This window comes from Sorex araneus, chromosome 2, assembly GCF_027595985.1.
Source record: "Sorex araneus isolate mSorAra2 chromosome 2, mSorAra2.pri, whole genome shotgun sequence".
NCBI lineage: Eukaryota > Metazoa > Chordata > Mammalia > Eulipotyphla > Soricidae > Sorex > Sorex araneus.
Window position 1 is genome coordinate 246,997,740 of NC_073303.1, and position 26,105 is coordinate 247,023,844.

General features: G+C 39.7%; 1 protein-coding gene and 1 pseudogene across 1 annotated transcript; both read left to right on the forward strand.

The window, feature by feature from the left end:
• The first annotated feature begins 8,509 nt into the window (after window positions 1–8,509).
• LOC101556730 (olfactory receptor 7A5-like) lies at window positions 8,510–9,457 on the forward strand (annotated as a pseudogene).
• A 15,218-nt stretch (window positions 9,458–24,675) lies between these two features.
• Window positions 24,676–25,623, forward strand: LOC101556996 (olfactory receptor 7A5-like). The gene has a single exon (XM_004615056.2). It carries the CDS (start codon window positions 24,676–24,678, stop codon window positions 25,621–25,623), a length of 948 nt encoding a protein of 315 aa, XP_004615113.2.
• Window positions 25,624–26,105: the final 482 nt, after the last annotated feature.

A 26,105-nucleotide genomic window follows, 5' to 3' on the forward strand; every position in this document is an offset into this window, starting at 1 on the left:
AGGACTAGAATATCCCCCAAGGAAATAAAAATTATCGATTTGATAACATTGTCCAAAAAAAAAATCACAGTTGATGCCATATAAGAATAGTGTTAAAGGAGCTTGCCCAGTGGAACCATGTTGCAATACATTGGTTAATTAATGATGGACTTGACTGAGGAAAAATGAGTCTTCTATTGAAATAGAAATTGCTTAGTTTTCTAAGCACTGTTTTTATTTTCGTTTGCAAAGTCCAGAGTTGTTTATGTCTACTTGATTTGGGGGGTTGCAGAATATATAAGGTTTTGAACACAGATTTCACTTTGTTCTTTGTAAAAGGTCCTTTTATAAAATTCTGCTGGTTGACACAGCAATGTTATCAGGTTGGAAAGTAGCCAGAACCAATGAAGACTTTTCCTCCTCAAGATCTCTCAGAGAATCTCAGAGCTTACTATGTCTTTTCATTTCATCTTCAATCAATTTTCTTCTTCCTATTATTCCATCTATGTTCATCAAACAGTCATTTCTAAGTATTTGTTGTGTGACATGGCTGACTATGACATTTCTCCAAAGTGGAGTCCAAGGTCTATTTATTTTTTTGGAGCAGCTTAAGAATTGAATGGTGAAATACTGCAATTTTTGCAACAGAACTGAAAGACAGCATGTTGAGTGAAATAAGCCAGAAGAAAGACACAGGAGGGTTTCACTTATGTGGTATATACTATTTGAGGAAAGGTATTGTTGTAAAGAGGGATGTTTAGATCACCCTGACCCTAGTATTTAAATAAGAGTTTATAGAAGAAGGACAGAGAAGAAGAGAATTCAAGGGGAACGAAGAGAACAGGAAGCAATGGGTGAAAGGCATCAGGGCTTCAGTTATATTGTGATGTGGGCGAGTGATAGCCATGTATCCAAAAGACAGACCCATAACACTGAAACATGAGATCTAAGCTGCAATCATGGGGACTTTGTAATGTGCCTGTCAAGTTGACTGGCAGCAATGGGGGTGGGGGGGTTAACAGGGGGAGAGAATGTGGGAATACTAGTAGAGGAAGGTTGACACTGGCTCTTTGTTTGGTGTTGAAATATTCTATTACTAAAACTCAACTATCAAAGATATTGTAAATCACAGTTCTTTAATTATAAAGAATAAAAATAAATAAAATTTTAGATGGTGGTTTCACTCATAAGGAATATGAATAAATAAATATGTGAGCTGGAAAATCAACAAATGTAGATTTTCCTATTGCAAATGAATATAAGTAAACAGAATATTTATAGCATTCTGCATACTCATGTATATGTGAAGTGTTTGTGTGTGTGTGTGTGTGTATTTTCTATGAAGAGAAAGTTTCTCAGTTTATTGATATCTGATTTTGTATGGTGCAAGGTAAATCTCAAAATTAAGGGGGCAAAAATCAGCAGCAGAAGGGACTAAGAACCACTGAGTTTCTCTTCATGGGTCACCTTTGCCACAAGATTAATAGAGTGAAAGAGGGCCAGTGATGGAGGACCGGTTGATGAATCATAAAGTTTCTGTGTAACAGAGAAATAACTTTTCTCAGCAACTCTTCTGACACCATCTGCCATATATCCCACTGCTTCTCAACTTCTATAACCAGTTTTGGTTTTATTTATTTATTTATTCCTCCTAATTTTTTTTATTTTTTTTTTAATTTTAAATTTTTTATTGAGTCACCATGTGGAAAGTTACAAAGTTTTCAGGTTTAAATCTCAGTTATACAATGCTCGAATACCCATCCCTTCACCAGTGCACATATTCCACCACCAAGAATCCCAGTATAGCTCCACCCCGCACCCCCACACCCCTAACCCCCCCACCCCCTAGCCCCCCCACCCTTAGCCCCCCCCCCCCGCCTGTTTAACTAATAAATTTCACTTTACTTTCACTTTGAATGCATTCAGTATTTCAACAAAACTCACTATTATTGTTTGGAGAGTCTCTCCACTAAAGTCAGACCTGCTGAAAAGGAAGCATTAGATAATTTGTTTTTCATTGCTGAGGATGAAGAGGTATGAGGTCGAGTGACCACACTTAGCGGCCTCTCCGTTTCGGGTTTCTGTATTTTAGTATTTTAGTAACTAAGTCCAGAGAGATATCTGTCAGAAGCTGCATCATTGCCAACTTGTACTTCTCAGTTACATTATATTCCACATATGAGTGCAATCTTTATATGTCTGTCTCTTCCTTTCTGACTCATTTCACTCAACATAATACTTTCCATGTTGATCCATTTATATGAAAATTTCATGACTTCATGCTTTCTGTAGCTACATAGTATTCCATTGTGTAGATGAACCAGAGTTTCTTTCACCAGTCATCTGTTTTAGGGCACTCTGGTTTTTTCCATATTGTGGCTATTGTAAACAGTGCTGCAATGAACATAGAAATACAGATGCCATCTCTACTATACCTTTTTGCATCTCTGGGATATATTCCCAGGAGTGGTATTGCTGGGTCAAATGGAAGCTCAATTCCTAATTTTTTGAGAATCGTCCATATTGTTTTCCAAAAGGGCTGAACCAGTCGGCATTCCCACCAGCAGTGAAGAGTCCCTTTCTCCCCGCATCCACGCCAACACCGGTTGTTTTTGTTTTGGGGGATGTGGGCCAGTTTCTGTGGTGTGAGATGATATCTCATGGTTGTTTTGATCTGCATTTCCCTGATGATTAGTGATGTTGAACATTTTCTCATGTGCCTCTGAGCCATTCGGATTTCTTCTTTAGGAAAGTTTCTGTTCATTTCATCACCCCATTTTTTTTATCGGGTTGGCAGTTTTCTTCTTGTGGAGTTCAACCAGTGCATTGTATATCCTTGTTATCAACACTTTATCCGATGGGTACTGCGTAAATATCCTTTCCCATCCTGTAGATTGTCTTTGTACTTTGGTCACTGTTTCTCTTGAGGTCCAGAAGCTTCTTAGTTTGAGATAGTCCCATTTATTTATCTCTGTTTTCACTTGCTTGGCCAGTGGCGTGTCAGCTTTGAAGATACCTTTGGCTTCAATGCCGTGGAGGGTTTTGCCGTCCTTGTCTTCAATGTACCTTAGGGATTCTGGTCTGATGTTGAGGTCCTTAATCTATTTTGATCTGACTTATGTACATGGTGATAGGTGGAGGTCTAAACCCATTTTTTTGCATGTAGCTGTCCAGTTTTGCCAGCACAGTTTGTTAAACATGCTTTCCTTGCTCCACTTCTCCTTTTTTGCTCCCTTATCAAAGATTAGATGGTCATATATTTGGCAGGATGTGTCAGAGTATTCAACCCTGTTCCATTGGTCTGCCACTCTGCCTTTGTTCCAGTACCAAGCTGTTTTAATGACTACCCTTTGTAATAGAGTTGGAAGTTGGGGAGGTTGATTCCTCCCATTTTCTTCTTCCCAAGAATTGTTTTAGCTATTCGTGGGCGCTTATTGTTCCATATGAATTTCAGGAGCGCTTGCTCCAATTCTTTGAAGAATGACAAGGGTATCCCTATAGGGATCGCATTGAATTTGTACAATGCTTTGGGGAGAATTTCCATTTTGACAATATTAATTCTTTCAATCCATGAGCAGGGGATATTTTTCCATTTCCTCGTGTCTTCTTTTATTTCCTGAAGTAGCATTTTGTAGTTTTCATTATACAAGTCCTTTACCTCCTTAGTTAAGCTGATTCTGAGGTATTTGATTTTTTGAGGCACAATTGTGAACGGGATAGCTTTTATCATGTCACTTTCTTCTCTCTCACTATTTGCATATAAGAAAGCCATGGACTTTTGGGTATTGATTTTACAGCCTGCAACTTTACTATACGAGTCTATTGTTTCTAGGAGTTTCTTGGTAGAGGTTTTAGGGTTTTCTAGTTTTCTAATCTCACTATTCGCTGATGATATGATATCATATCATATCATCAGCGAATAGTGAGAGCTTGATTTCTTCTTTTCCTACCTGAATGCCCTTAGTATCTTTTTCTTCCCTAATCACAATTGCAAGAACTTCCAGTACTATATTCAACAGAAGAGGAGAGAGTGGGCATCCTTGTCTTGTCCCTGTTCTCAGAGGGAAGGGTCTTAGTTTTTCCCCATTGAGGATGATGCTTGCCGTAGGCTTGTGATAGATGGCTTTGACTATATTGAGGAAGGTCCCTTCTATACCCATTTTGGCGAGAGTTTTCACCATAAACGGGTGCTGGATCTTGTCAAATGCTTTCTCTGCATCTATTGATATGATTATATGATTTTTATCTTTTCTTTTGTTGATATGATGGATTATGTTGATTGATTTCCGAATGTTAAACCATCCTTGCATCCCCGGGATGAATCCCACTTGTCGTGGTGTATGATCTTTTTGATGAGTTGTTGAATTCTGTTTGCTAATATTTTGTTGAGAATCTTTGCATCTGTGTTCATCAGGGATATTGGCCTGTAATTTTCTTTTTTTTTTTTTTGTGGTGTCCTTGTTTGCTTTTGGTATTAGGGAGATGTGAGCCTCATAGAAACTGTTTGGGAGGGTTTCTGTTTCTTCAATTTCCTGGAAAAGCTTGAGAAGAACTGGCATAGGTCCTCTTTAAATGTTTGGAAGAATTCGCTAGTGAATCCGTCTGGGCCTGGGCTTTTGTTTTTGGGAAGACTTTTGATTACCGTTTCAATTTCCTTGATGTTAATAGGACTATTCAGGAACTCCAGGTCTTCTTGGTTCAGCCTTGGGAGGTTATAGGAATCCAGGAATTTATCCATTTCTTCTAGGTTCTCTTGTTTCGTGGCATAGAGATTTTCAAAGTAGTCTCTGATGATCTTTTGAATTTTATTGGTTTCTGTTGCGATGTCCCCCTTTTCATTTCTTATTCGACTTATAAGTGTTTTCTCTCTCTTTCTTTGTGAGTCTTGCTAGTGGTTTATCAATTTTATTTATTTTCTCAAAGAACCAGCTCTTGGTTTCATTGATCTTTTGATTGTCTTTTGGGTTTCCATGTCGTTAATTTCTGCTCTAAGTTTTATTATCTCTTTCCTTCTGCCTGGTTTGGGCTCCTTTTGTTGGTCCTTTTCTAAGGTCTTGAGCTGTAAAGTCAAGTTATTTATCCGGGCCCTTTCTTCCTTCCTGAGATATGCTTGCAGAGCTATAAATTTTCCCCTTAAAACAGCGTTAGCTGCGTCCCACAGGTTCTGGTAGCTCGTGTCTTCATTCTCATTTGTTTCCAGGTACCTTTTGATTTCCTCTTTGATTTCCTTCCTGACCCACTCATTGTCCAACATCGAGCTATTTAATTTCCAGGAGTTTGATTTATTTTTCTGCATCTGTCCATGATTAACTTCTATTTTCAGTGCATCATGGTCTGAAAAAATAGCTGGTACAATGTCTATTTTGTTGATTCTGTTGAGGTATGTTGCGTGGCCCAGCGCATGGTCTATTCTGGAAAATGTTCCATGTGCACTGGAAAAGAATGTGTATTCCCTTTCTTTTGGATATAGAGCCCTGTATAGATCTATTAGGCCTCTCTCTCTTCTATTTCTTCCTTCAAAGCCATTATTTCCTTAGTGAGTTTTAATCTTCTTGACCTGTCCAGAGGTGATAGGATGGCGTTGAAGTCTCCAACTACTATTGTGTTGCCCACAATGTCCTTGTTAAGGTCTGTTAGCAGCTGTTGTAGGTATTTAGCTGGCCCCTCATTGGGTGCATACACGTTTAGGAGTGTGATTTCTTCCTGCTGTACATATCCCTTGATTAATAAAAAGTGGCCTTCACTATCCCTTCTAATCTTTTTCAACCTGAAGTCTATGTTGTCTGATACTAGTAAAGCCACCCCAGCTTTTTTGAGGGAGTTGTTTGCTTGCAGAATTGTTTTCCATCCTTTGACTTTGAGTCTGTGTTTGTTCTGGCTATTGAGATGTGTTTCTTGCAGGCAGCAGAATGTTGGGTTGAGTCTCTGAATCCAATTTCCCAGTCTGTGTCTCTTAATTGGTGAATTAAGACCATTGACATTGAGAGAGATTATTGTCATAGGGTTTTGTGCCATCTTTCTGTAAATGTTTGTTGTGCTTATAGGGGTTTTTCTTGTCTTATAGTAGCCCCTTTAGCCCTTCTTTTAGGTTTGGTTTAGAGTCTATGAAGTTCCTGAGTTGTTGTTTATCCCCAAAATAGTGCATAATTCCTTTGAGTTTGAATGAGATTTTGGCCGGATAAAGTATTCTTGGTGAGGCATCCATTTCATTGAGTTTTTCACTATATCCCACCACTGCCTTCGAGCTTGAAGGGTTTCCTCCGATAGGTCTGCTGTGAACCTAAGGGGTGCTCCATTGTATGTGATTTCCGTCTTTGACCTTGCAGCTTGCAGGAATGTGTCTCTATCTGTTACGTCCATCATCCTAACTATGATATGTCTTGGAGTTTTTCTGTTAGGGTCTCTTTTAGCTGGTACCCTTCTGGCTCCTTGAATCTGGATGTCTGCATTGTCCAGCTCTGGGAACTTTTCAGCAATGATTTTTTTGACTGTGGCTTTTTCACTGGGGTTGGTTCCCTGTCCTTCTGATAGTCCAATGATTCTAATGTTGTTCCTCTTGAATTCATCCCCTAGGACTCTAATTCTCCCTAGAGCTATTTTGAGGTCTCTCCCCATTGATTGTTGTTGCCTATAGGCTGCCTGGAGCTGATCTTCAAGCTCACTGATTCTGTCCTCTGCGCAGTCATTCTATCGTTGAGGGCACCCACTGAGTTTTTTAATTCATCTACCAAATCCTTTATTTGTGACATTTCATTCTGTAGGTTTTTTCTTTCTGTTCTCATTTCTTCCCGTAATTTCTCAGCTGTCTGTTGTATCGTTTCTGTGAGGTCCTCCTTTAATGTAATAAATACCTTGTCAAACTTTCGATTGAGTTGATTGAACATCTTGAGGATTTCACCTCTAAATTCTTTGTCAGAGAGCTCCAGTTTGTAGGTAAGGTCTACTGATGCATCAAGACTCTTTTCTTCGTCCTCCCCTTGTGGCGGGGATTTGCGCTGTTTCTTCATATTGCTGTGGTAGTATGGAAAAGGTTTACCTCTGGCTGTGAAAAAGAATTCTGAATGGGCTTGGTCAGTGGTGATCAATTTCTTCCGTACTCCCTCTAGCACATGTCCCTCTCTGATGTTCCTCTATTATTTATGTGAAACTTCAAGCAATACTTTTTGAGAGTGAGGTCCGTTAGCTTTGGCTTGAAGAGCTGCTTCTATTCATTGGTAGTTTTCAAATTTGGAATTAGCTAGGAACTTATTTAGGAAGTATTTTAAGGCCCTCCAAGATGATACTCAGGGATACAGGTGATGAATATTGAGAAGTACCAAAAAATTGCTCGGTATTTGAAAGAAAATAACTGCTGCCTCTAACGGCTGCCACTCCGGAAGAGGCCACGCCCACTTTGTTGAAGCCATGTCCACTTTTGTTGAGGCCACGCCCACTAACACAATGTGGCTGGGTGACCTGAGGGGGGTGGGGAGGTGCAGGCGCAGATGGGATGGCTCCCATTAACTCCACTAACCTGAAAAGGGAGCGGACCAGTGGGCCGGCGCTGAAGGTGATGCGAGTCTAGGTGGGCTTGCTCAGAAAGGGTGGAGCCAGGGTCCGAGGAAGACGGCACGGGGGGGGGGGGGGGGGGGGGGGGGGGAGGGAGGTGCAGAGCAGATGGGATGGCGCCCATTCACTCCACTAACCTGAAAAAAGCTTGGTTTGATTTTAATATCTGAAACAGGTGGGCTGGAGCGATAGCACAGGGGTTGGGCTTTCGCCTTTAACACGGCCCATCCATGTTCGATTCCTCCGCTGCTCTCGGAGAGCCCGGCAAGCTACCGAGAGTATGGAGCCCGCACAGCAGAGCCTGGCAAGCTACCTGTGTGTATTGGATATGCCAAAAACAGTAACAATAAGTCTCTCAATGAGAGATGTTACTGGTGCCCGCTCAAACAAATCGATGAGCAAGGGGATGACAGTGATACAGTGATCTGAAACAGGTACCTTCCTGGGGAATTACCATTGTTTGTTCCCATCTCAAGATATACATGACAACATACCATTCACTCTCTCTCCTTCTCTACTTCATCTTTGCCTGCATGTGATCTGTCTGAAGTGCTTCCAAAACATAGAAGAGACTATACACCATTTCGATACCATCCTGTTTTATACCAATAATTACCCTCTAAAATATTACAACATTTAATTTTTTGCTCGCTTATTTATATTCTATCGTGGAGTGCTGGGGATCATATTTCTCGAGCACCTTAGGCACTGAGCCCAGCAATCTCTTCAAATAGTGACAGTCTCCAATGAATTTCATTCAGTAAATGAAAAAAAATTTCTCTGACTCTTTGGGAAAAAGTTACTGAGGAAAATTTTCAAATGGGGGGGAGCATGTCTTAAATAGGATATTTTTTAAAAATCCTAAGTATTTAATGAGTGGTAATGTATACAAAAATGAATTATTGCCCTTAAAATACTTATACAGCTTTCTATGAATAGTATTTGTTCATTTTATTCTTTTTAGAATCATCAACACAATCACATGAAGGCAGACAATGATGGAAATGTTTCAGAATTTATTCTTCTGGGATTTTCAGAAGATCCAGAGCTGCAGCCCCTCATCTTTGGACTTTTTCTTTCCATGTACCTGATCACCGTGCTGGGGAACCTGCTCATCATCCTGGCTGTCAGCTCAGACCCCCACCTCCACACGCCCATGTACTTCTTCCTGTCCAACCTGTCCCTTGTGGACATCTGCTTCACCTCCTCCACCGTCCCCCACATGCTGTTGAGTATACACAGAGAAAGTAAAGCAACAACCTATGAAGGGTGCATTGCTCAGATGTTTTTTGTCTGTGGTTTTGCAGCATTAGATGACTTTCTCCTGGCAGTGATGGCCTATGACCGCTTTGTGGCCATCTGCCACCCCCTGCACTACACAGTCATCATGAACCCCCGACTCTGTGGACTGCTGGTTCTGGGATCTTGGTTCCTGAGTAGCCTGGACTGTTTGTTACAAAACTTGCTGGTGTTACGGTTGTCCTTCTGAACAGATTTGGAAATACCCAACTTTTTTTGCGAACTCAAGTTGATAGTCCAGGTTGCCTGTTCAGACACCTTTGTTAATAACGTGGTGATGTATATTTCAGTTGTTCTGCTGGGTGGGGGGCCCCTGGCTGGGATCATTTACTCTTACTCTAAGATAGTTTCCTCTATATGTAGAATCGCATCCACTCAGGGGAAGACGAAAGCCTTTTCTACGTGTGCATCTCACCTCTCAGTGGTCTCTCTATTCTACTGCTCTTGTCTTGGAGTGTATCTAAGCTCTGCTGCTACCCACAGCTCACAGTCCAGTTCAACAGCCTCTGCCATGTACACTGTGGTCACCCCCATGCTGAACCCCTTCATCTACAGTCTGAGAAACAGAGACATAAAGAGGGCACTGAATGCATTCTTGGTGAAAGGAACTACAAAAGGACACTTGTCCTAGGCATGAAAAAAGGTTATTATGTTGAAGTCAAAGTCTTAGAAGAAAAATTGTGGTTATTTTTCATGTGTTGGGTATAGCACTTCCTCTTTCTTTCTCCTCGATTACCATTTCTTTGACCATTGCTCAATTTATTTGATACCTAGCCACTGTCTCTGCATCCCACAGTTTCCACCACAGTTTTTGGTAAACATTTCCAAATTCATTGTCTACCATTGTTCGGGTGCATTTTCAATACCCTCTTCTCTAATGAGAGCACATTTTACTTACAAAATATTTTTGTTAAAGGACTTATACCACAAACATTTAAAATTTTACTAAATAATCATCACAAACTAGATAGATATTACAAAGGATAAAGGACTTACCATTCACAGAATCAACCTGTGTTGTATTTCTGGCAACAAATATGGTCCCCTGGAGTGATCCCTGAGTGCAGAGCCAGGAGTCAGTCGTTCTTTATCTTAGGAGTCAGTCTTGAGCGAAATTGGATGTGGCCCCCAACCAGTAAATAATATAATCATCATAAGCTACATAGCTTTCATTATTATCAATCTATATTTTTGAATATGCTTATTAATAGAAGAAAATAATACATGGGATTGAGCCAGAGTACACAGATGGGGGATTATCTTGCATGTAGCCAATCTGGATTCAATCTCTGAAATCTCAAGTGGTCCCCTGAGTCTTCTTAGTGTTGTTCATGAGTGAAAATCAGGAGTAAACTCTCAGTGACACTGAATGTGGACCCCAAACAAACAAAAAATGGGATCATTTTCACTTCGTGGCACATTTCCTATGTCCACTTGAACTCTTAACTAAAGTGGAATTTAATGTGCTGTGTTTGCAATGATCTCTCTGATTTATTATTCACAGTCAAATTGCTCTCTTTCAGCAGAATGTCCAATGCCTATCTCAGAGATGAACACAGTCATTATCAAATGTGTGTCTTCAAGAGAAGGATTCATTGCCTGATAATGTGAGCTCAACACTCTAATCCGATGGCATACCTTTTCCTGTCCTCCACTGCCTGACTATGCGAAACACCTCTTGCTCATTTAGTACAAGTTCTCAGTGGTGTTGGAGGGGTTAATATTCATGTGTAGGAGGTTTTCATATAGAGGATGAAAACTGATATTTGTTTTATTGTTCAATAATCTTTTGTTTTGTTTTGTTTTCTTTTTGGATCACACCTGATGATGCACAGGGATTATTCCTGGCTCTGCACTCAAATATTACTCCTGGCATTGCTCGGGGAAACATGTGGGATGCTGGGAATCGAACCTTGGTCTGCTGTGTGCAAGGCAAATGTCTTACCCACTGTATGATCCATCCATCCCCCCTTGAATAATCTTTGATTTAAAGTTCATTGCAGTTCTTATTGTTCTTTCTGTATTCAAACCCATTATTATTTACTATTACATTATAAGGTGCCTACTCTATTTCATTTGTGAATAATTCTTGAAAAGCATGACAATCTTTTATGACATTTTGAAAGTATGGGAGGCCACACCCAGAAGTACTCAGGGCTTACTCCTTGCTTTGCAATCAGACATCATTTATGGTGGATAATTTGGTTTTGAGAATTGAACCCTGAGATGGCCAAGTACAAGGGAAGTACCCTACCTGCTATACTATCACTCTGGCCCAAATTTTCATCTCGGTTTCTATGTGATTGTAAAAATTTTAATCTCCGTCACCTAAATTTCATTCATGACCTAGTAAACATAGCATCAGAAAAATATTGCAAGAAAATATGTAATGAGTGGGAATATCATGTACCTTCTCTTGTAAAAAATGGGTATATGTCAAAGTGTGGTGTGCATATATTTTTATTTCAGGTAATTTTCTCAAACACATATGAAGACAAGTGCAGAATAATTTTCAATTTCCTATCTTATGTGGTAGTAAATACAATTCTGCTTTAGAAGTGACAGAAATGAAAAAGATAAATGTCAGATACTTTTTCCTTTATTATAATTGTTGAGAAATGGATCAGTGGGTAGGGCATATGCCTTGAATGCGGCTGACCCAAGTTGGATTCCTCCATCCCTCTTGGAGAACCCAGCAAACTACCAAGAGTATCCCACCCACACGGCAGGGCCTGGCAAGCTACCCATGGAGAACTTGATGTGCCAAAAACAGTAACAAAAAGTCTCACAATGGAGACGTTACTGGTGCCCACTCGAGAAACTTGATGAAAAATGGGACAACAGTGCTATAGTGCTACATAATTGTTCATATAGTTTATAATAGCATCCATATTGTTCTTTCATAGAAGTGTTGCAATTACTCTTCTGGAGGTGCCCAGGGACTCTGTGGAATCAGGTATCAAACCAGAATTGAACATGATCAGCATAAGAGCCTTTATTCTGTACTATCTCTCAGCATTTGCAGTATAATCCTTAGTGTAAAAGTAAAATTTTTATTAGAATACAAGTCATTCTCAATTCTGAGTTCATTATGTTATACATTTGATGCTTCTTGCCAAACTGTCAACTGGGGAGTTGCGGTTTTCTGCAGGTGTCTCCAAAATGCTTGGGTTACTAGTAGAATAAAATAAGAATAGCTTCATATTTTAAGCATAATGTCCGAGGGACAGGGAAAATGTTATCGCTTCCTGGTTAGAGAGTCTCTGTTTCCAAATTCTGCCATAAGATGCAATGTTTTTTACGTTAAAAATTAAAATTAATAGATGGTAAAGTCATGTATACTGTTTCATTTTTACGAAAATCAGAACTGTAAATCCTGGGTGTATTGATTCTAGAAAACTATGTTAGACCCGAGTTCTTGGCAATTAAAATCTCAATTCAGGAAACTTTCATCTGTTTTGTATTGAGTTGAATTTTCATAGCACTTAATTTTCTTGACACTACACACATTTTATCTATTTTTCTAATCCTGCATTTTTTAAATTTTTATTTCTATGACATATTTGTTGCTATAAAGAATGCTAAAGTGAGCAGAGTTGAACTCCGTACTGTGTGGATCATGCATTGTGAAGATAGAGACAAGACATTGAGATCAATGTAAATGTGATGTGATGCCCTCAGGCCTATGAAAAGAAATTATTTTGCATTAAAAGGTGCAATTGTTATGGTGTGGGGAGGATTAGCAGTGCTTGGAAGACTAAGAAATATTCTGTTGGAGAAATTTGAGAGCCTGGACTAGTGTCCCCAAGTAATTGAAAGCATTGAAGACAAAACCACAACATCCAAGAGTATCAGAGAAATGATGCCACAGAAGAATAGTGAGGAAGGAGCTTGCCATGTCCCTGCTAGAGCCATATAAGAGTGTAATAGCCACTGAGTCATGGTACATACTTGGAAAAAATAAGTCATCTACATGACACAGAACCATTACGCCTGAAAGGAAAAAGAAGGATAGAGAGCAAGAGAGAGGGAAGGAAAGTGCCTGCCAAAGAGGCAGGCTAGAGGTCAGGGGGACAGAATGGAAACTGGCGACTTTGGTGGTGGGAAAGGTACGCTGCTGAAGGGATGGGCGACAGAACACTGTATGACCGGAAACCCAATCGTGAACGACTTTGCAACTGTACCTCACGCTGATTCAATTTATTGAAAATAAAAGAAATTGCCAATTTATTGGGTTTAGTATTTTTGTTTGTAAAGTGTAATTTGTTTATATCTATTTCGTTGAGCACAAGGATTTTACTTTTGTCTTTTGACAAGGGTCATTTGACATGGTTGGAAAGAAGCCGGAAATAAAACAAGGCTCTTCATCCTCGAGGTCTCGGAGAGCATCTGAGCCAACTACATCTTTCCATTCCCTCCTGTCTATCTGATCTTTCACCCAAGGTCAGGGAGAGAAAGGTCTTGCTGAAGCACAGAACGGGCTTCTCCCCATTTACCCATTTACATGCTCTTCTTTATTCCATAAAGCAACTACCCTCTAAAATCTTTAGTCTCTGCTTGTTTATTTGTGTTCCATAATAGAGTGGTGAGTCTTTGTTCCTGCAACACACTAAACTCATCGCCTTTATAATGAGGACAGCTGTCAATCTGCACACTTAAAAATTCCCATAAGAATAGTTGTACCTGATTTCTTAGGAAAAAGCTACTAGAAGAATTTGCATGTGATGCTGAGTGAAATGAGTCAGAAAGAAAGAGACAGACATAGAAAGATTGCACTTATATGTGGAATATAAAGTACCTCAGAAGTATGCAATTTGTGGCAGATATTTCTCTGGACTTAGTTACTAAAATACTAAAATACAGAAATCCCAAACCGTGCAGCCACTAGTGTGGCCACTCAACCTCATGTATCTTCATTTTCAGCAATGGAAAACAAATTATCAAATGCTTCATTTTCAGCAGGTCCGACTTTAGGGGGGAGAAACTCCAAATAATAATAGTGAGTTTTTGTTGAAATATTGAATATAATCAAAGTAAAGTGAAATTAATCAGTTACACAGGGTGGGGGGTGGGAGGCTGGGGAGCTGGAGGGCTTTGGGGGAGGTATACTGTGAATCTTGGTGGTGGAAGATGTGCACTGGTGAAGGGATTGGTTTTCGAGCATTGTATGATTGAGACTTAAACCTGAAAGCTTTTAACTTTTTTTTTAGAGTTTCTCATTTTTTAAAATATATATATATTTTTAACTTTTTATTAAATCATCATTTGGAAAGTTACAAAGTTCTCAGGTTTATGTCTCAGTTATACAATAGTCAAACACCCATCCCTTCACCAGTGCCCATATTCCACCACCAAAAACCCCAGTATACCCCCGCCCCCACCCCTTACCCCCTACTTTATAACTAATGAATTTCACTTTATTTTTCTTTACCTTGATTACATTTTATATTTCAACACAAAACTCACTATAGTTGTTGGAGTTTCCACCCAAGAGAGACAGACCTACTACAAAGGAAGCATTTGATAATTAGTTTTCCATTGCTAGGAATGAAGAGATGTGTAGCCCACTGCTACAACTCTTTTTTTTTTCCCTTTTTCCTTTTCCCTTTTTTTTTTCCCCTCATCGCCCTTCCCGTGCCTCATAGTATGGTGTATGCCACGCCGCGTCAGCCAGCGTGGGGCTTTTGCTTAGTTCACAGTCCAGAGAGGTGGCTGCTACATTAATAACCTTCAATGTTTCAACAAAAACTTACTGTTATTATTTGGAGTTTCCCCCCCAAGTCAGACCTGTTCAAAAGGAACCATTTCACATTGCTGACAATTATAAATGTTAAGTCGGTTTTGGATTCCTGTATAAAGTCCAGGGAAAATTCTGCCAGAAATTGCATAGCCCAGCTCACAGTCCCAGTGCATTGCTGTAAGAAGTCTCTGGAATCAAAGTCTTTAGGCGCAGAGGTTCTGCTTCACGCTCAGCAGCTCCGAATTTATCTGGGCCGAGGGCGTGCCAGTTACACCCCCTTCCCATGAGTCCCTGGGAGCCCCAAGTGTAAAAATCGAATACCTCTGGGTTACGATTCTTAGAAGATGGCAGCTGCCATATGGGTGCCGCCAAGCCGCCATTTTCCGTGCAGGAAGACATGGTGGGGAGGAAAAAATCCACCCCCAGGCAGAACAGAGTTGTAGCCCAGTTCGCAGTCCCAGTGCATTGCTATTAGATGCTGCGCTGGATGCCCGAATGTATTAGGTCTCTGGAATCAAAGTCTTTAGGCGCAGAGGTTGCCAAGCGTTGTAACTTTCCACATGGTGATTCAATAAAAGAATAAATTAATTTAAAAAAAGAATTTGCATGTGAAAGTTGGATGTATATAAATAGTTAAAGTAAAATATACTAGTAGTTGTTTTATGGGCTGGAGCAATAGCACATCGGTGGCCATTTGCCTTTCAAGTGGCCGACCCGGGTTCGATTCCTCTGCCCCACTCGAAGAGCCCGGCAAGCTACCGATAGTATCGCATCTGCAAGGCAGAGCCTGGCAAGCTACCCGTGCGTATTGGATATGCCAAAAGCAGTAACAATAAGTCTCTCAATGAGAGACCTTACTGGTGCCCGCTCGAACAAATCGATGAGCAATGGGATGACAGTGACAGTTGTTTTATATAAATATTGTCTTTGTCATTTCATTTTTCACTTAATTTTTAAGAAGGCCCTGTGATTTACAAAGTTGCTAATGAGAGCGTTATTTCAGGCATACGATGCTTCAAACACCAATCCCACCACCATTACCCCTTTCCCTTCCCCAACGTTCCCAGGTGACCTCGTACTCACTAGCCTGACTCCTTGGCAGAAATATGAAAACATTATTTCATATTACTTGCTCAAACAAACGTAAAGACATGGCAAATGTAACTCAGAAACTAAATTGTGATGTGCAGTGCTTATATGGTTTTAACCTATGTAAATAAATAAATTTAAATCACTTAATACAATGTAGTAAACTGCCCATTCTCATTTTACATAAGTACGTTTTTAACTCTGCCTTCTAAAATATATCACACAAAATTTTATTTTTTACTTGCATTTTACTGTGGTGCTAATCATTTCTTCCCTAACATAGGTAAATCATTTTTATTTATATATTTATTTATTTGCTTTTTGGGGGTCACACTTGAAGATGCACAGGGGTTATTCCTGGCTCTGCACTCAGGAATTACTCCTGGCCCAGTTCAGGGGACCATTGGGATACTGGGAATTGAACCAGGTTGGCTGCATGCAAGGCAAATGCCCAACCCGCTGTGCTATTGCTCCAGCCCCAATTTTCCAATGTTTTTTAAACCAAAGTTTCCATATTTGTTTTTTGCTAGGGATCATATACATGTATATATATTCATATATATCAACATATATGTGCATTTTTTAAAATCTCCTTATACCTAATAGACAGCAGAGTTCTTTTAGAATAAATAAATAAAAATATGTAAAATATGCATCTCTACCAAATATTTCTGTTTGCGTGATGAGTGATCATCTCAAACTTTACTACTCCAATGGTGAACACACTATATTGATGAACATGTTGATTTATATAATTTACAATTGAGAAAATCTGGGATCACTTGTATTTTCAGAGTTAAACTTCTGAGTATGTCTGATCTATTCAATTAGGTAGACTGAAACTTGGAAGTTTGTTTTTTACTGATTCCTGGGTTAATTATCATCTGTAGGATGTTTTCCTTTCACAGAATTTTCCACAGTGCCACTTTTAAGTCACTTACAAAATGATTAAGAGTTTTGTCCTCAAGAGCAGTCCTCGTTGCTAGACATAAAGTATATAAACAGATCTATTGAATATCCACATCAATAATCAGAAATATGAAGTCTAGTTTCAAACCTTACATTGTTTGACTATGCAAATTATCTCTTATTCAAGGAGTACATATACTCAGAAGACCAAGGAAGGTGTTGTCCGTATGTAGATAGGTTGGCATGTAGGGGGTTATTTTTATAGAATAATGACAGTGACAGTTAATTTCATTTTGTTTAGTTTTGAAATGTGCATTGTTGTCTTGGTTATGACTCATTTGATAATTCAAGTCCAATGTCATCACCTTCTCTTTCTTCTGAACATGCTACACATTTTGATTTGTGTATCATTTTAAGGAAAGCATGAGAAGACTTCATGTCTTTCTAAGACAGTTTTTAAAAATATAATCTCCTTCGCCCACATTTAATTCTGATGTATGCAATGGGGACGAGTAAACATAATGTCAGATAATTTCTTCAATCAAGAAATAAAACGCTGGCCATTTTGCCGCAAGATTCAGCAGTAAGAATCCAGGCCGGCCACACTGAAAGCCGGAGATGCTCCGGGCTAACAACACTGGGGCACCACACAGAGAAGGTGCAGAGTCCCCGCCTTCTCCAGTTCCAGTCCCAGCGACACTGAGCTTCTACTACACTCATGGACTTTGAACTAAACTATGGTCCCGTGCAGCCCCGGGAGGGAAAGAGTTTTTGTCCTCCTCCTTTTCCCCTCTCAGCAGCAGGGCAACCGCCACCGTTTATTGCCAATTGGACAGAGAGGTGGGAGCTTGCAATGATGGGGCTCATGAGGAATCCTGCAATGGGGGAGGGGGGTGCAGAACTGGCCCTGCTTCCTGCCCAAATGAGACCCCAGCGGCCACCCACTAACAGCTCCCCCGCTCCTGAACAGCCATGATCCCAGAGGCACACAAACCAATCTCGGAACACAGCAGCCGCTGGAAGAAATACGTCTGGACTTAATACCAGAATCCCAAAACTGGGCGGCCACTTTCACGACCGTGCAACATCATCTGCTCATTGTTATCAACAACAGAAAACACACAATCTACCGAGGACATTCTGACAGGTCTGACTGTTGGGGGGGAAACTCCAAATAATGATAGTGAGTTTTCTGTCAAAAACTGAATGTTATCAAAGTAATGAGAGAGTGAATTGAAAATCATCTGTGACATAGAGGAGGAGGGGAGGGAGGGGATTTCTCTGGGGTTCTTGGTGGTAGAACAAGTGCACAGGTGAAGGAAGGGATGGGTGTTTGATCATTGTATGACTGACATTGATCCTGAAAGCCCTGTAACTGTTCTAATGGTATCTCAATTAAAAAGCATAAAATAAAATAAAATAAAACAAAAAAAAGTAAAATGCATGATCATTTTTCATAACATCTTCTGCATACAAATGTCTATAATTGGCTAAAGGATCAGATAGTTTTTGACAGTGAAGTATTTAAATTTATTAAGATACACACATTATTTCTATTTATTTAATTTTAATTTTATTTTAATTGGGAAATACAATAATATAGCTTTAATGTCATGCTTTCATGACAAGTTTATCACATATTACTGTCACAATATAGTGTACCTAGAGCAGCACACATCTGTTTGGTTCTAACCTACTTGCTTGTATTCTCTTATATTCTTCATCCCTCTCAGAGAGCCTGGCAAGTTCCTGAGAGTATCCCGCCCACACGGCAGAGACTGGCAAGCTCCCCGTGACATTCTCGATGTGCCAAATACAGTAGCAATTACGGGTCTCATTCCCCTGACCGAGAAAGAGCCTCCAATATGGCACCATTTGAAGGAAGAGTAAGGAGAAACTGCTAAAATCTCAGGGCTGGGACACATGAAGACGTCACAAGCTCCAACTTGAGCAAATCGATGAACATCATGATGACAGTGATACAGTGATACTATCACAAATTTAGCAGACATAGTATAAGCAGAACACTTTTATACTATGTCTGGGAAGTGAAAATATTCATGTCACTTAACTTGTTGCAATATTTTTACTGAGGTAGTCTCAAACCAATGATGCAAAATATGCCTGTCATGTGTCCTGAAGATCATCTTGCACTTTAATAATTAGGTGTTTTGATTAGCATCATGAACATTATGTCTACTTCCTTCTTAATATTTGAAAAGTTCTGACGTTATTTCTTTTTGTTTTTTTTTTGTTTGTTTGGAGTCACATTCAGTGATGTGGAGGGGTTACTCATGACTCCGGGCTCAGGTATGAGCCCTGTGGAACTTGGGGAACCATGTGGGGTGCTGGAGATGGAACTTGGATTGACCATGTGCAAGTCAAGTGCCTTATCTGCTCAACTATTACTCCAGCCCCTGTCTCTTTAAAGAATAGTTATGATTCTCTTTTCTTCTCTTCTTCTTAAATAATTTTATGTTTATGATGCTATTTCTCATGTAGTCTGGTTGTCCTTGCATGGTTTCCTCACATTGGAAATTTTAGTTCTGTCCTCTGATAAGTTCCTAAATTCTCAAGATTATGTGTGCATTCTGTCATTTGGTCTAGATTTTCAATGCTTTATAATAAAATTTTAACTAATTTTTTAAAGTTTTTACTCCAGGTATACTTTAATGATTTCTAAAAAGGACTACACACATTCAATAATTCTATTTCTGAGGTTATTGTTAATCTGAGGTTTCTTGTAGCTCACTGAGTGTCTTTGTAATATAAATTATTTTTTTGATTTGAAGGGGGGCACATCCAGCGGTGCTCAAGGCTTTCTCCTTATTTCATCCTCAGAGATAACTCCAAGAAGGGTTTTTGGGGGACCTACGTAGTGTTGGGGATCAAGCTTGGGTCAGCCTCACACAATGCAGTGTCTATATGGTGAAACTCAGATGTCCAAACATTTTTATTATCGTTAAATGTTTTATATTATTTACCAAAGAGCAGTATTTAACTTATCGTACTGTAGCACTGTAGCACTGTCTTACCGATATTCATCGATTTGCTTGAGCGGACACCAATAACGTTTGCATTCGTCCCTGTCTCGGGCTAGTGTAGCCCAATGGTATCTGCTTGCTCCAGGAATTTGAAGTGAGACCATTTTGTTACTGTTACAATTTTTGGCATATAGAATACACCATGGGTAGCTTGCCAGGCTTTGTATATTATCACTGTATCACTGTCATCCTGTTGCTCATCGATTTGCTTGAGTAATGTCCTCCATGTGAAACTTGTTACTGTTTTTCGCATATCAAATATGCCACGAGTAGCTAGCCAGCCTACAGGTGAGATACTCTTGGTAGTTTGCTGAGCTCTCTGAGAGGGACAGAGGAATCAAACCAGGGTCAGCCGTGTGCAAGGCAAACGCCCTACCCACTTTGCTTTCGCTCCAGTCACTGTATATTATACTGAAAGACAATTTTAAGATTTTTGGAAAGGACTTCACAAAATCCAGGATTACCCCCAGAACCCCTCAGTTCAACTCTTGTGAGGAATGGCGATTTTTTCAGATCTCAGGAGGTCATGCCTCCACCTGAATTCAGTGCTCTGAATTGAGAAGCGAATTGAACTTATAAGATTACAAAAGGTCCTCATGGGGAAAATGGAAACTCAGGTTTGATGCTACTTGGTTAGAGGTGTGGCAGGAATTCTAGCTTAAACTGGAAAAAATTCAAAGGGTTCAAGTCTTTAGCAAAACTATATTCATTTCATCTAATGTCTTTGGAAAAGCAAATCATTAGGAAGAATTGTTTTCTGTCCTTTGGGAAGTGATGTGCTTGGGGACCAGAGGAAGAAGAAGTAAACATACCTAATGGGCAGACACGGGCGCTGTAAATATTGCTCATCTCTTGTGTCCTTGCAATTGTGATTCTGGGATGGAAAAGAAGTTTGGCGATATCTGTCTTTTCATTCTTAGGTCTGACTGGGGTATGAGACTTCACTCTTCCTGCTGTCTTGTCTGAAGGATGGACCTTCCTTCATCATAAACCTCCTAAGGAGGAATTCGCACCTGCACCTGGAGGCATGCGGGTGAGTTCAATCACCAACAGGTCTCTGCAAGGAGAATGAGAGATAATGGATGTGTAGACCAGTGGTCACCAGCATCCTTTCTTCTTAGTCTAGAGGCAGGGGAGTGTTTCATCGGTCTGCCTTGATAATTGATGAATGTATTGATACCAGAGGCTGCTGAGATTTTGGCATGACTCTGATACTCCAGTTTGAATGACTTGTATTTCCTAACTCATTACACTCTATATTATCAGTGTTGGGAAAAAGTTATGAGAGGGTCAAGTTTAAAGTGTTTCAAGCAAGAATAATATTTTCACCCACAAGTTATGAGTAGTCCTGAGACATTTCACTCTGGATGTTGTAGTGAGGAATATATCATTATTTATACTATTGACAGCAGTCTATATAATAGTTTTAATTTTCATGCTTATAGTATAGACCTACTAATCTTCTGCTCCCTCCCTCAAATATAGAATATCCTTGGGTATCAGTTTAATACTCTCAACCCCATTCCCTATGACAGTTTCCTTTCTTTTTTGTGTGTGTCATTTATTTATATATTTTAACTTTAATTTAAATGATCAGGTTACAGTAGTGTTAATGTTTATGCTGTGTACAAAGCCACTGCAGCCCACCAAGATCAGAGCACCCATGATGCTCCCCACATTGTCCATCTATAACCTCTGGTCCAAGGAGAAATGTATGAAAGACATTTCTCCTTTCTAAAATAATACATTTAGTTTAAATTTGATTAAGTTTTCTTTATAACTGTTTTTTTCCCAGTGATTTTAGTTCATCTGTACTACCAATATTAGTACGGTAGCACTTCTGTCCTGTTATTCCTCGATTTGCTCAAGTGGACTCCAGTATGTCTCCATTGTGAGATATGTTACTGTTTTTGGCATATCCAATATACCACGGTTTGCTTGCCAGGCTCTGCTGAACGGGGTGGGATAATCTTCGGTTGCTTGCCAGGGATCCGAGAAGGACAAAGGAATCGAAACTGTGTCGGCCATCTGCAAGGCAAAGCCCTACCCACTGTGCTATTGCTCCAGTCCAGTACAACAAAGTATAACTACCAATATAACTATGAACTTCCAATATAGAAATAATAACTGTGTGTCTCCCCTGTAGATTTTCTAGAATTCCCAGTACAGGATTCTAGAAAATTATTTTAGATTTGAATCTTTAATAATCAAAGCATCAATGTAGGTAGATATTAGGCAATCATTCTTGTGTGTCATCATGTTTCATTGAGTGTTTATGCTCTTCAAGAAATTGTCTTTAAGAACAATACATATTTTCAGGTGTTTTGCTTCTACTGCTTTCAGTTCATTTTCTTTCCATCACATGCTACGATTTGGCTTGACAGACATGCACGTGTATTCAGTTGCTGTGAAGGATGCCAGAGGAAATGCAGAAGCAGCATGGTTCACGCTCTATGATGGCAGAGTCAAAGGACAGTGGACTATATGTAAGTATACTGTGCTTCCTGGAGGCATAAGTGCATGAAAAAATATTTTTCGTATTAAAATGTGGAATTGTTATGGGGTGGATTGATAGTGCTTGAAGACAAGAATAATTTGCCTATTGCATAAAGCCCAGGGCCAGGACTAGAATATCCCCCAAGGAAATAAAAATTATCGATTTGATAACATTGTCCAAAAAAAAATCACAGTTGATGCCATATAAGAATAGTGTTAAAGGAGCTTGCCCGGTGGAACCATGTTGCAATACATTGGTTAATTAATGATGGACTTGACTGAGGAAAAATGAGTCTTCTATTGAAATACAAATTGCTTAGTTTTCTAAGCACTGTTTAAATTTTTGTTTGCAAAGTCCAGAGTTGTTTATGTCTACTTATTTTGGGGGGTTGCAGAATATATAAGGTTTTGAACACAGATTTCACTTTGTCCTTTGTAAAAGATCCTTTTATAAAATTCTGCTGGTTGACACAGCAATGTTATCAGGTTGGAATGTAGCCTGAACCAATGAAGACTTTTCATCCTCAAGATCGCTCAGAGAATCTCAGAGCTTACTATGTCTTTTCATTTCCTCTTAATCAATTTTCTTCTTTCCATTATTCCATCTATGTTCATCAAACAGTCATTTCTAAGTATTTGTTAAGTGACATGGCTGACTATGACATTTCTCCAAAGTGGAATCCAAAGTCTATTTATTTTTTTTGGATCAGCTTAAGAAATGAACGCAGAAATACTGCAATTTTTTACAACCTGTTTAGAACTGAAAGACAGCATGTTGAGTGAAATAGGCCAGAAGAAAGACACAGGAGGGTCTCACTTATGTGGTATACACTAGTTGATGAAAGGTATTGTCTTGTAAAGGGGGATGTTTAGATCACCCTGACCCTAGTATTTAAATAAGAGTTTCGAGAAGAAGGACAGAGAAGAAGAGAAATCAAGGGGAAAGAGGAGAACAGGAAGCAATGGGTGAACGGCATCAGGGCTTCAGTTATATTGTGATGTGGGCGAGTGATAGCCATGTCTCCAAAAGACAGACCCAGAACACTGAAACATGAGATCTAAGCTGCAATCATGGGGACTTTGTAATGTGCCTGTGAAGTTGACAGGCAGGTATGGGGCTGGAGGGGTGGTTAGGGTGGGGAGAGAATGTGGGAATTCTAATAGGGGAAGGTTGACACTGGCTCTTTGTTTGGTGTTGAAATATTCTATTCCTAAAACTCAACTATCAAAGATATTGTACATCACAGTTCTTTAATTATAAAGAATAAAAATAAATGAAATTTTAGTGGGTGGTTTCACTCATAAGGAATATGAATAAATAAATATGTGAGCTGGCAAAATCAACAAATGTAGATTTTCTTATTGCAAAAAAATACAAGTAAACTTAGAACACTTATAGCATTCTGCATCCTCATGTATACGTGAGGTGTTTGTGTGTGTGTGTGTGTGTGCTTTCTATGAAGAGAAAGTTTCTCAGGTTATGGATGTCTGATTATGTATGGTACAAGGTAAATCTCAAAATTCAAGGGCCAGAAATCAGCAGGAGAAGGGACTAAGAACCATTGAGTTTCTATTCATGTGTCACCTTTGCCACAAGATTAATGGAGTATAAGAGGGCCAGAGATGGATGACCGGTTGATGAGCCATAAGGTTTCTGTGTAACAGAAAAAAATTTTCTCAGCAACTCTTCTGACACCATCTGCCATATATCCCACTGCCTCACAACTTCTATAACCAGCTTTGGTTTGATTTTAATATCTGAATCAGGTGGTCTAGAGCGATAGCACAGAGGTTTGGCTTTCGCCTTTCACATGGCCGACGCGTGTTTGATTCCTCATCTCCTCTCGGAGAGCCCAACAAGCTACTGAGAGTATGGAGCCTGCACAGCAGTGCCGGGCAAGCTACCTGTGCATATTGGATATGCCAAAAACAGTAACAATAAGTCTCTCAATGAGAGATGTTACTGGTGTCCGCTCAAACAAATCGATGAGCAACGGGATGACAGTGATACAGTGATCTGAAACAGGTACCTTCCTGGGGAATTACCATTGTTTGTTCCCATCTCAAGATATACATACCAACATACAATCCACTCTCCCTCCTTGTCTACTTCATCTTTGCCTACATGTGAACTGGCTAAAGCACTTCCAAGACATATAAGAGAATATGCACCATTTCCATGCCATCCTGTTTTGTACAAATAATTCCCCTCTAAAATATTACAACAAATCTTTTTTTGCTTGCTTCTTTGTGTTCTATCATAGAGTGCTGGGAATCACTTTACTCGACCACCTTAGACCCCGAGCCCAGCAATCTATTCAAATAGTGACAGTCTCCACTGAATTTCATTCAATAAATGAAAAAAAAATTCTCTGACGCTTTGGGAAAAACTTACTGAGGAATATTTTCAAATGGGGGGAGCATGTCTTAAATAGGATATTTTAAAAGATCCAAAGTATTTAATCGTGGTAATGTATGCAAAAATGAATTATTGTCCTTAAAATATTTATACAGCTTTTTATGAATAGTATTTGTTCATTTTATTCTTTTTAGCATCACCAATACAATCACATGAAGCCAGACAATGATGGAAATGTTTCAGAATTTATTCTTTTGGGATTTTCAGAAGATCCAGAGCTACAGCCCCTCATTTTTGGGCTCTTCCTGTCCATGTACCTGATCACCGTGCTGGGGAACCTGCTCATCATCCTGGCCGTCAGCTCAGACCCCCACCTCCACACGCCCATGTACTTCTTCCTGTCCAACCTGTCCTTCGTGGACATCTGCTTCACCTCCACCACCGTCCCCCACATGCTGTTGAGTATACAGAGAGAAAGGAAAGCAACAACCTATGAAGGGTGCATTGCTCAGATGTTTTTTGTCTGTGTTTTTACAGCATTAGATGACTTTCTTCTGACCGTGATGGCCTATGACCGCTTTGTGGCCATCTGCCACCCTCTGCACTACACGGTCATCATGAACCCCCGACTCTGTGGACTGCTGGTTCTGGGATCTTGGATCATGAGTAGTCTGGCATGTTTGTTGCAATACATATTGGTGTTACGCTTGACTTTCTGCACAGATTTGGAAATACCCAACTTTTTTTGCGAACTCAAGTTGATAGTCCAAGTTGCCTGTTCAGATACCTTTGTTAATAACGTGGTGATTTATATTTCAGCTGTTCTGCTGGGTGGGGGGCCCCTGGCTGGGATCCTTTACTCTTACTCTAAGATAGTTTCCTCTATAGGTAGAATCGCATCCGCGCAGGGGAAGATGAAAGCCTTTTCTACGTGCTCATCTCACCTCTCAGTGGTCTCTTTATTCTACTGCTCTTGTCTTGGAGTGTATCTAAGTTCCGCTGCTACCCACAGCTCACAGTCCAGTTCAACCGCCTCTGCCATGTACACTGTGGTCACCCCCATGCTGAACCCCTTCATTTACAGTCTGAGAAACAGAGACATAAAGATGGCCCTGAATGCACTCTTGGTGAAAGGAACTACAAAAGGACACTTGTCCTAGGCATGAAAAAAGGGCTATTATGTTGAAGTCAAAATCTTCGAAGAAAAATTGTAATTATTTTTCATGTGTTGGGTATAGCATTTCCTCTTTCTTTCTCCTTGATTACCATTTCTTTGACCATTGCTCAATTTATTTGATACCTAGCCACTGTCTCTGCATCCCACAGTTTCCACCACAGTTTTTGGTAAACATTTCCAAATTCATTGTCTACCATTGTTCGGGTGCATTTTCAATACCCTCTTCTCTAATGAGAGCACATTTTACTTACAAAATATTTTTGTTAAAGGACTTATACCACAAACATTTAAAATTTTACTAAATAATCATCACAAACTAGATAGATATTACAAAGGATAAAGGACTTACCATTCACAGAATCAACCTGTGGTGTATTTCTGGCAACAAATATGGTCCTCTGGAGTGATCCCTGAATGCAGAGCCAGGAATCAGTCGTTCTTTATGTTAGGAGTCAGTCTTGAGTA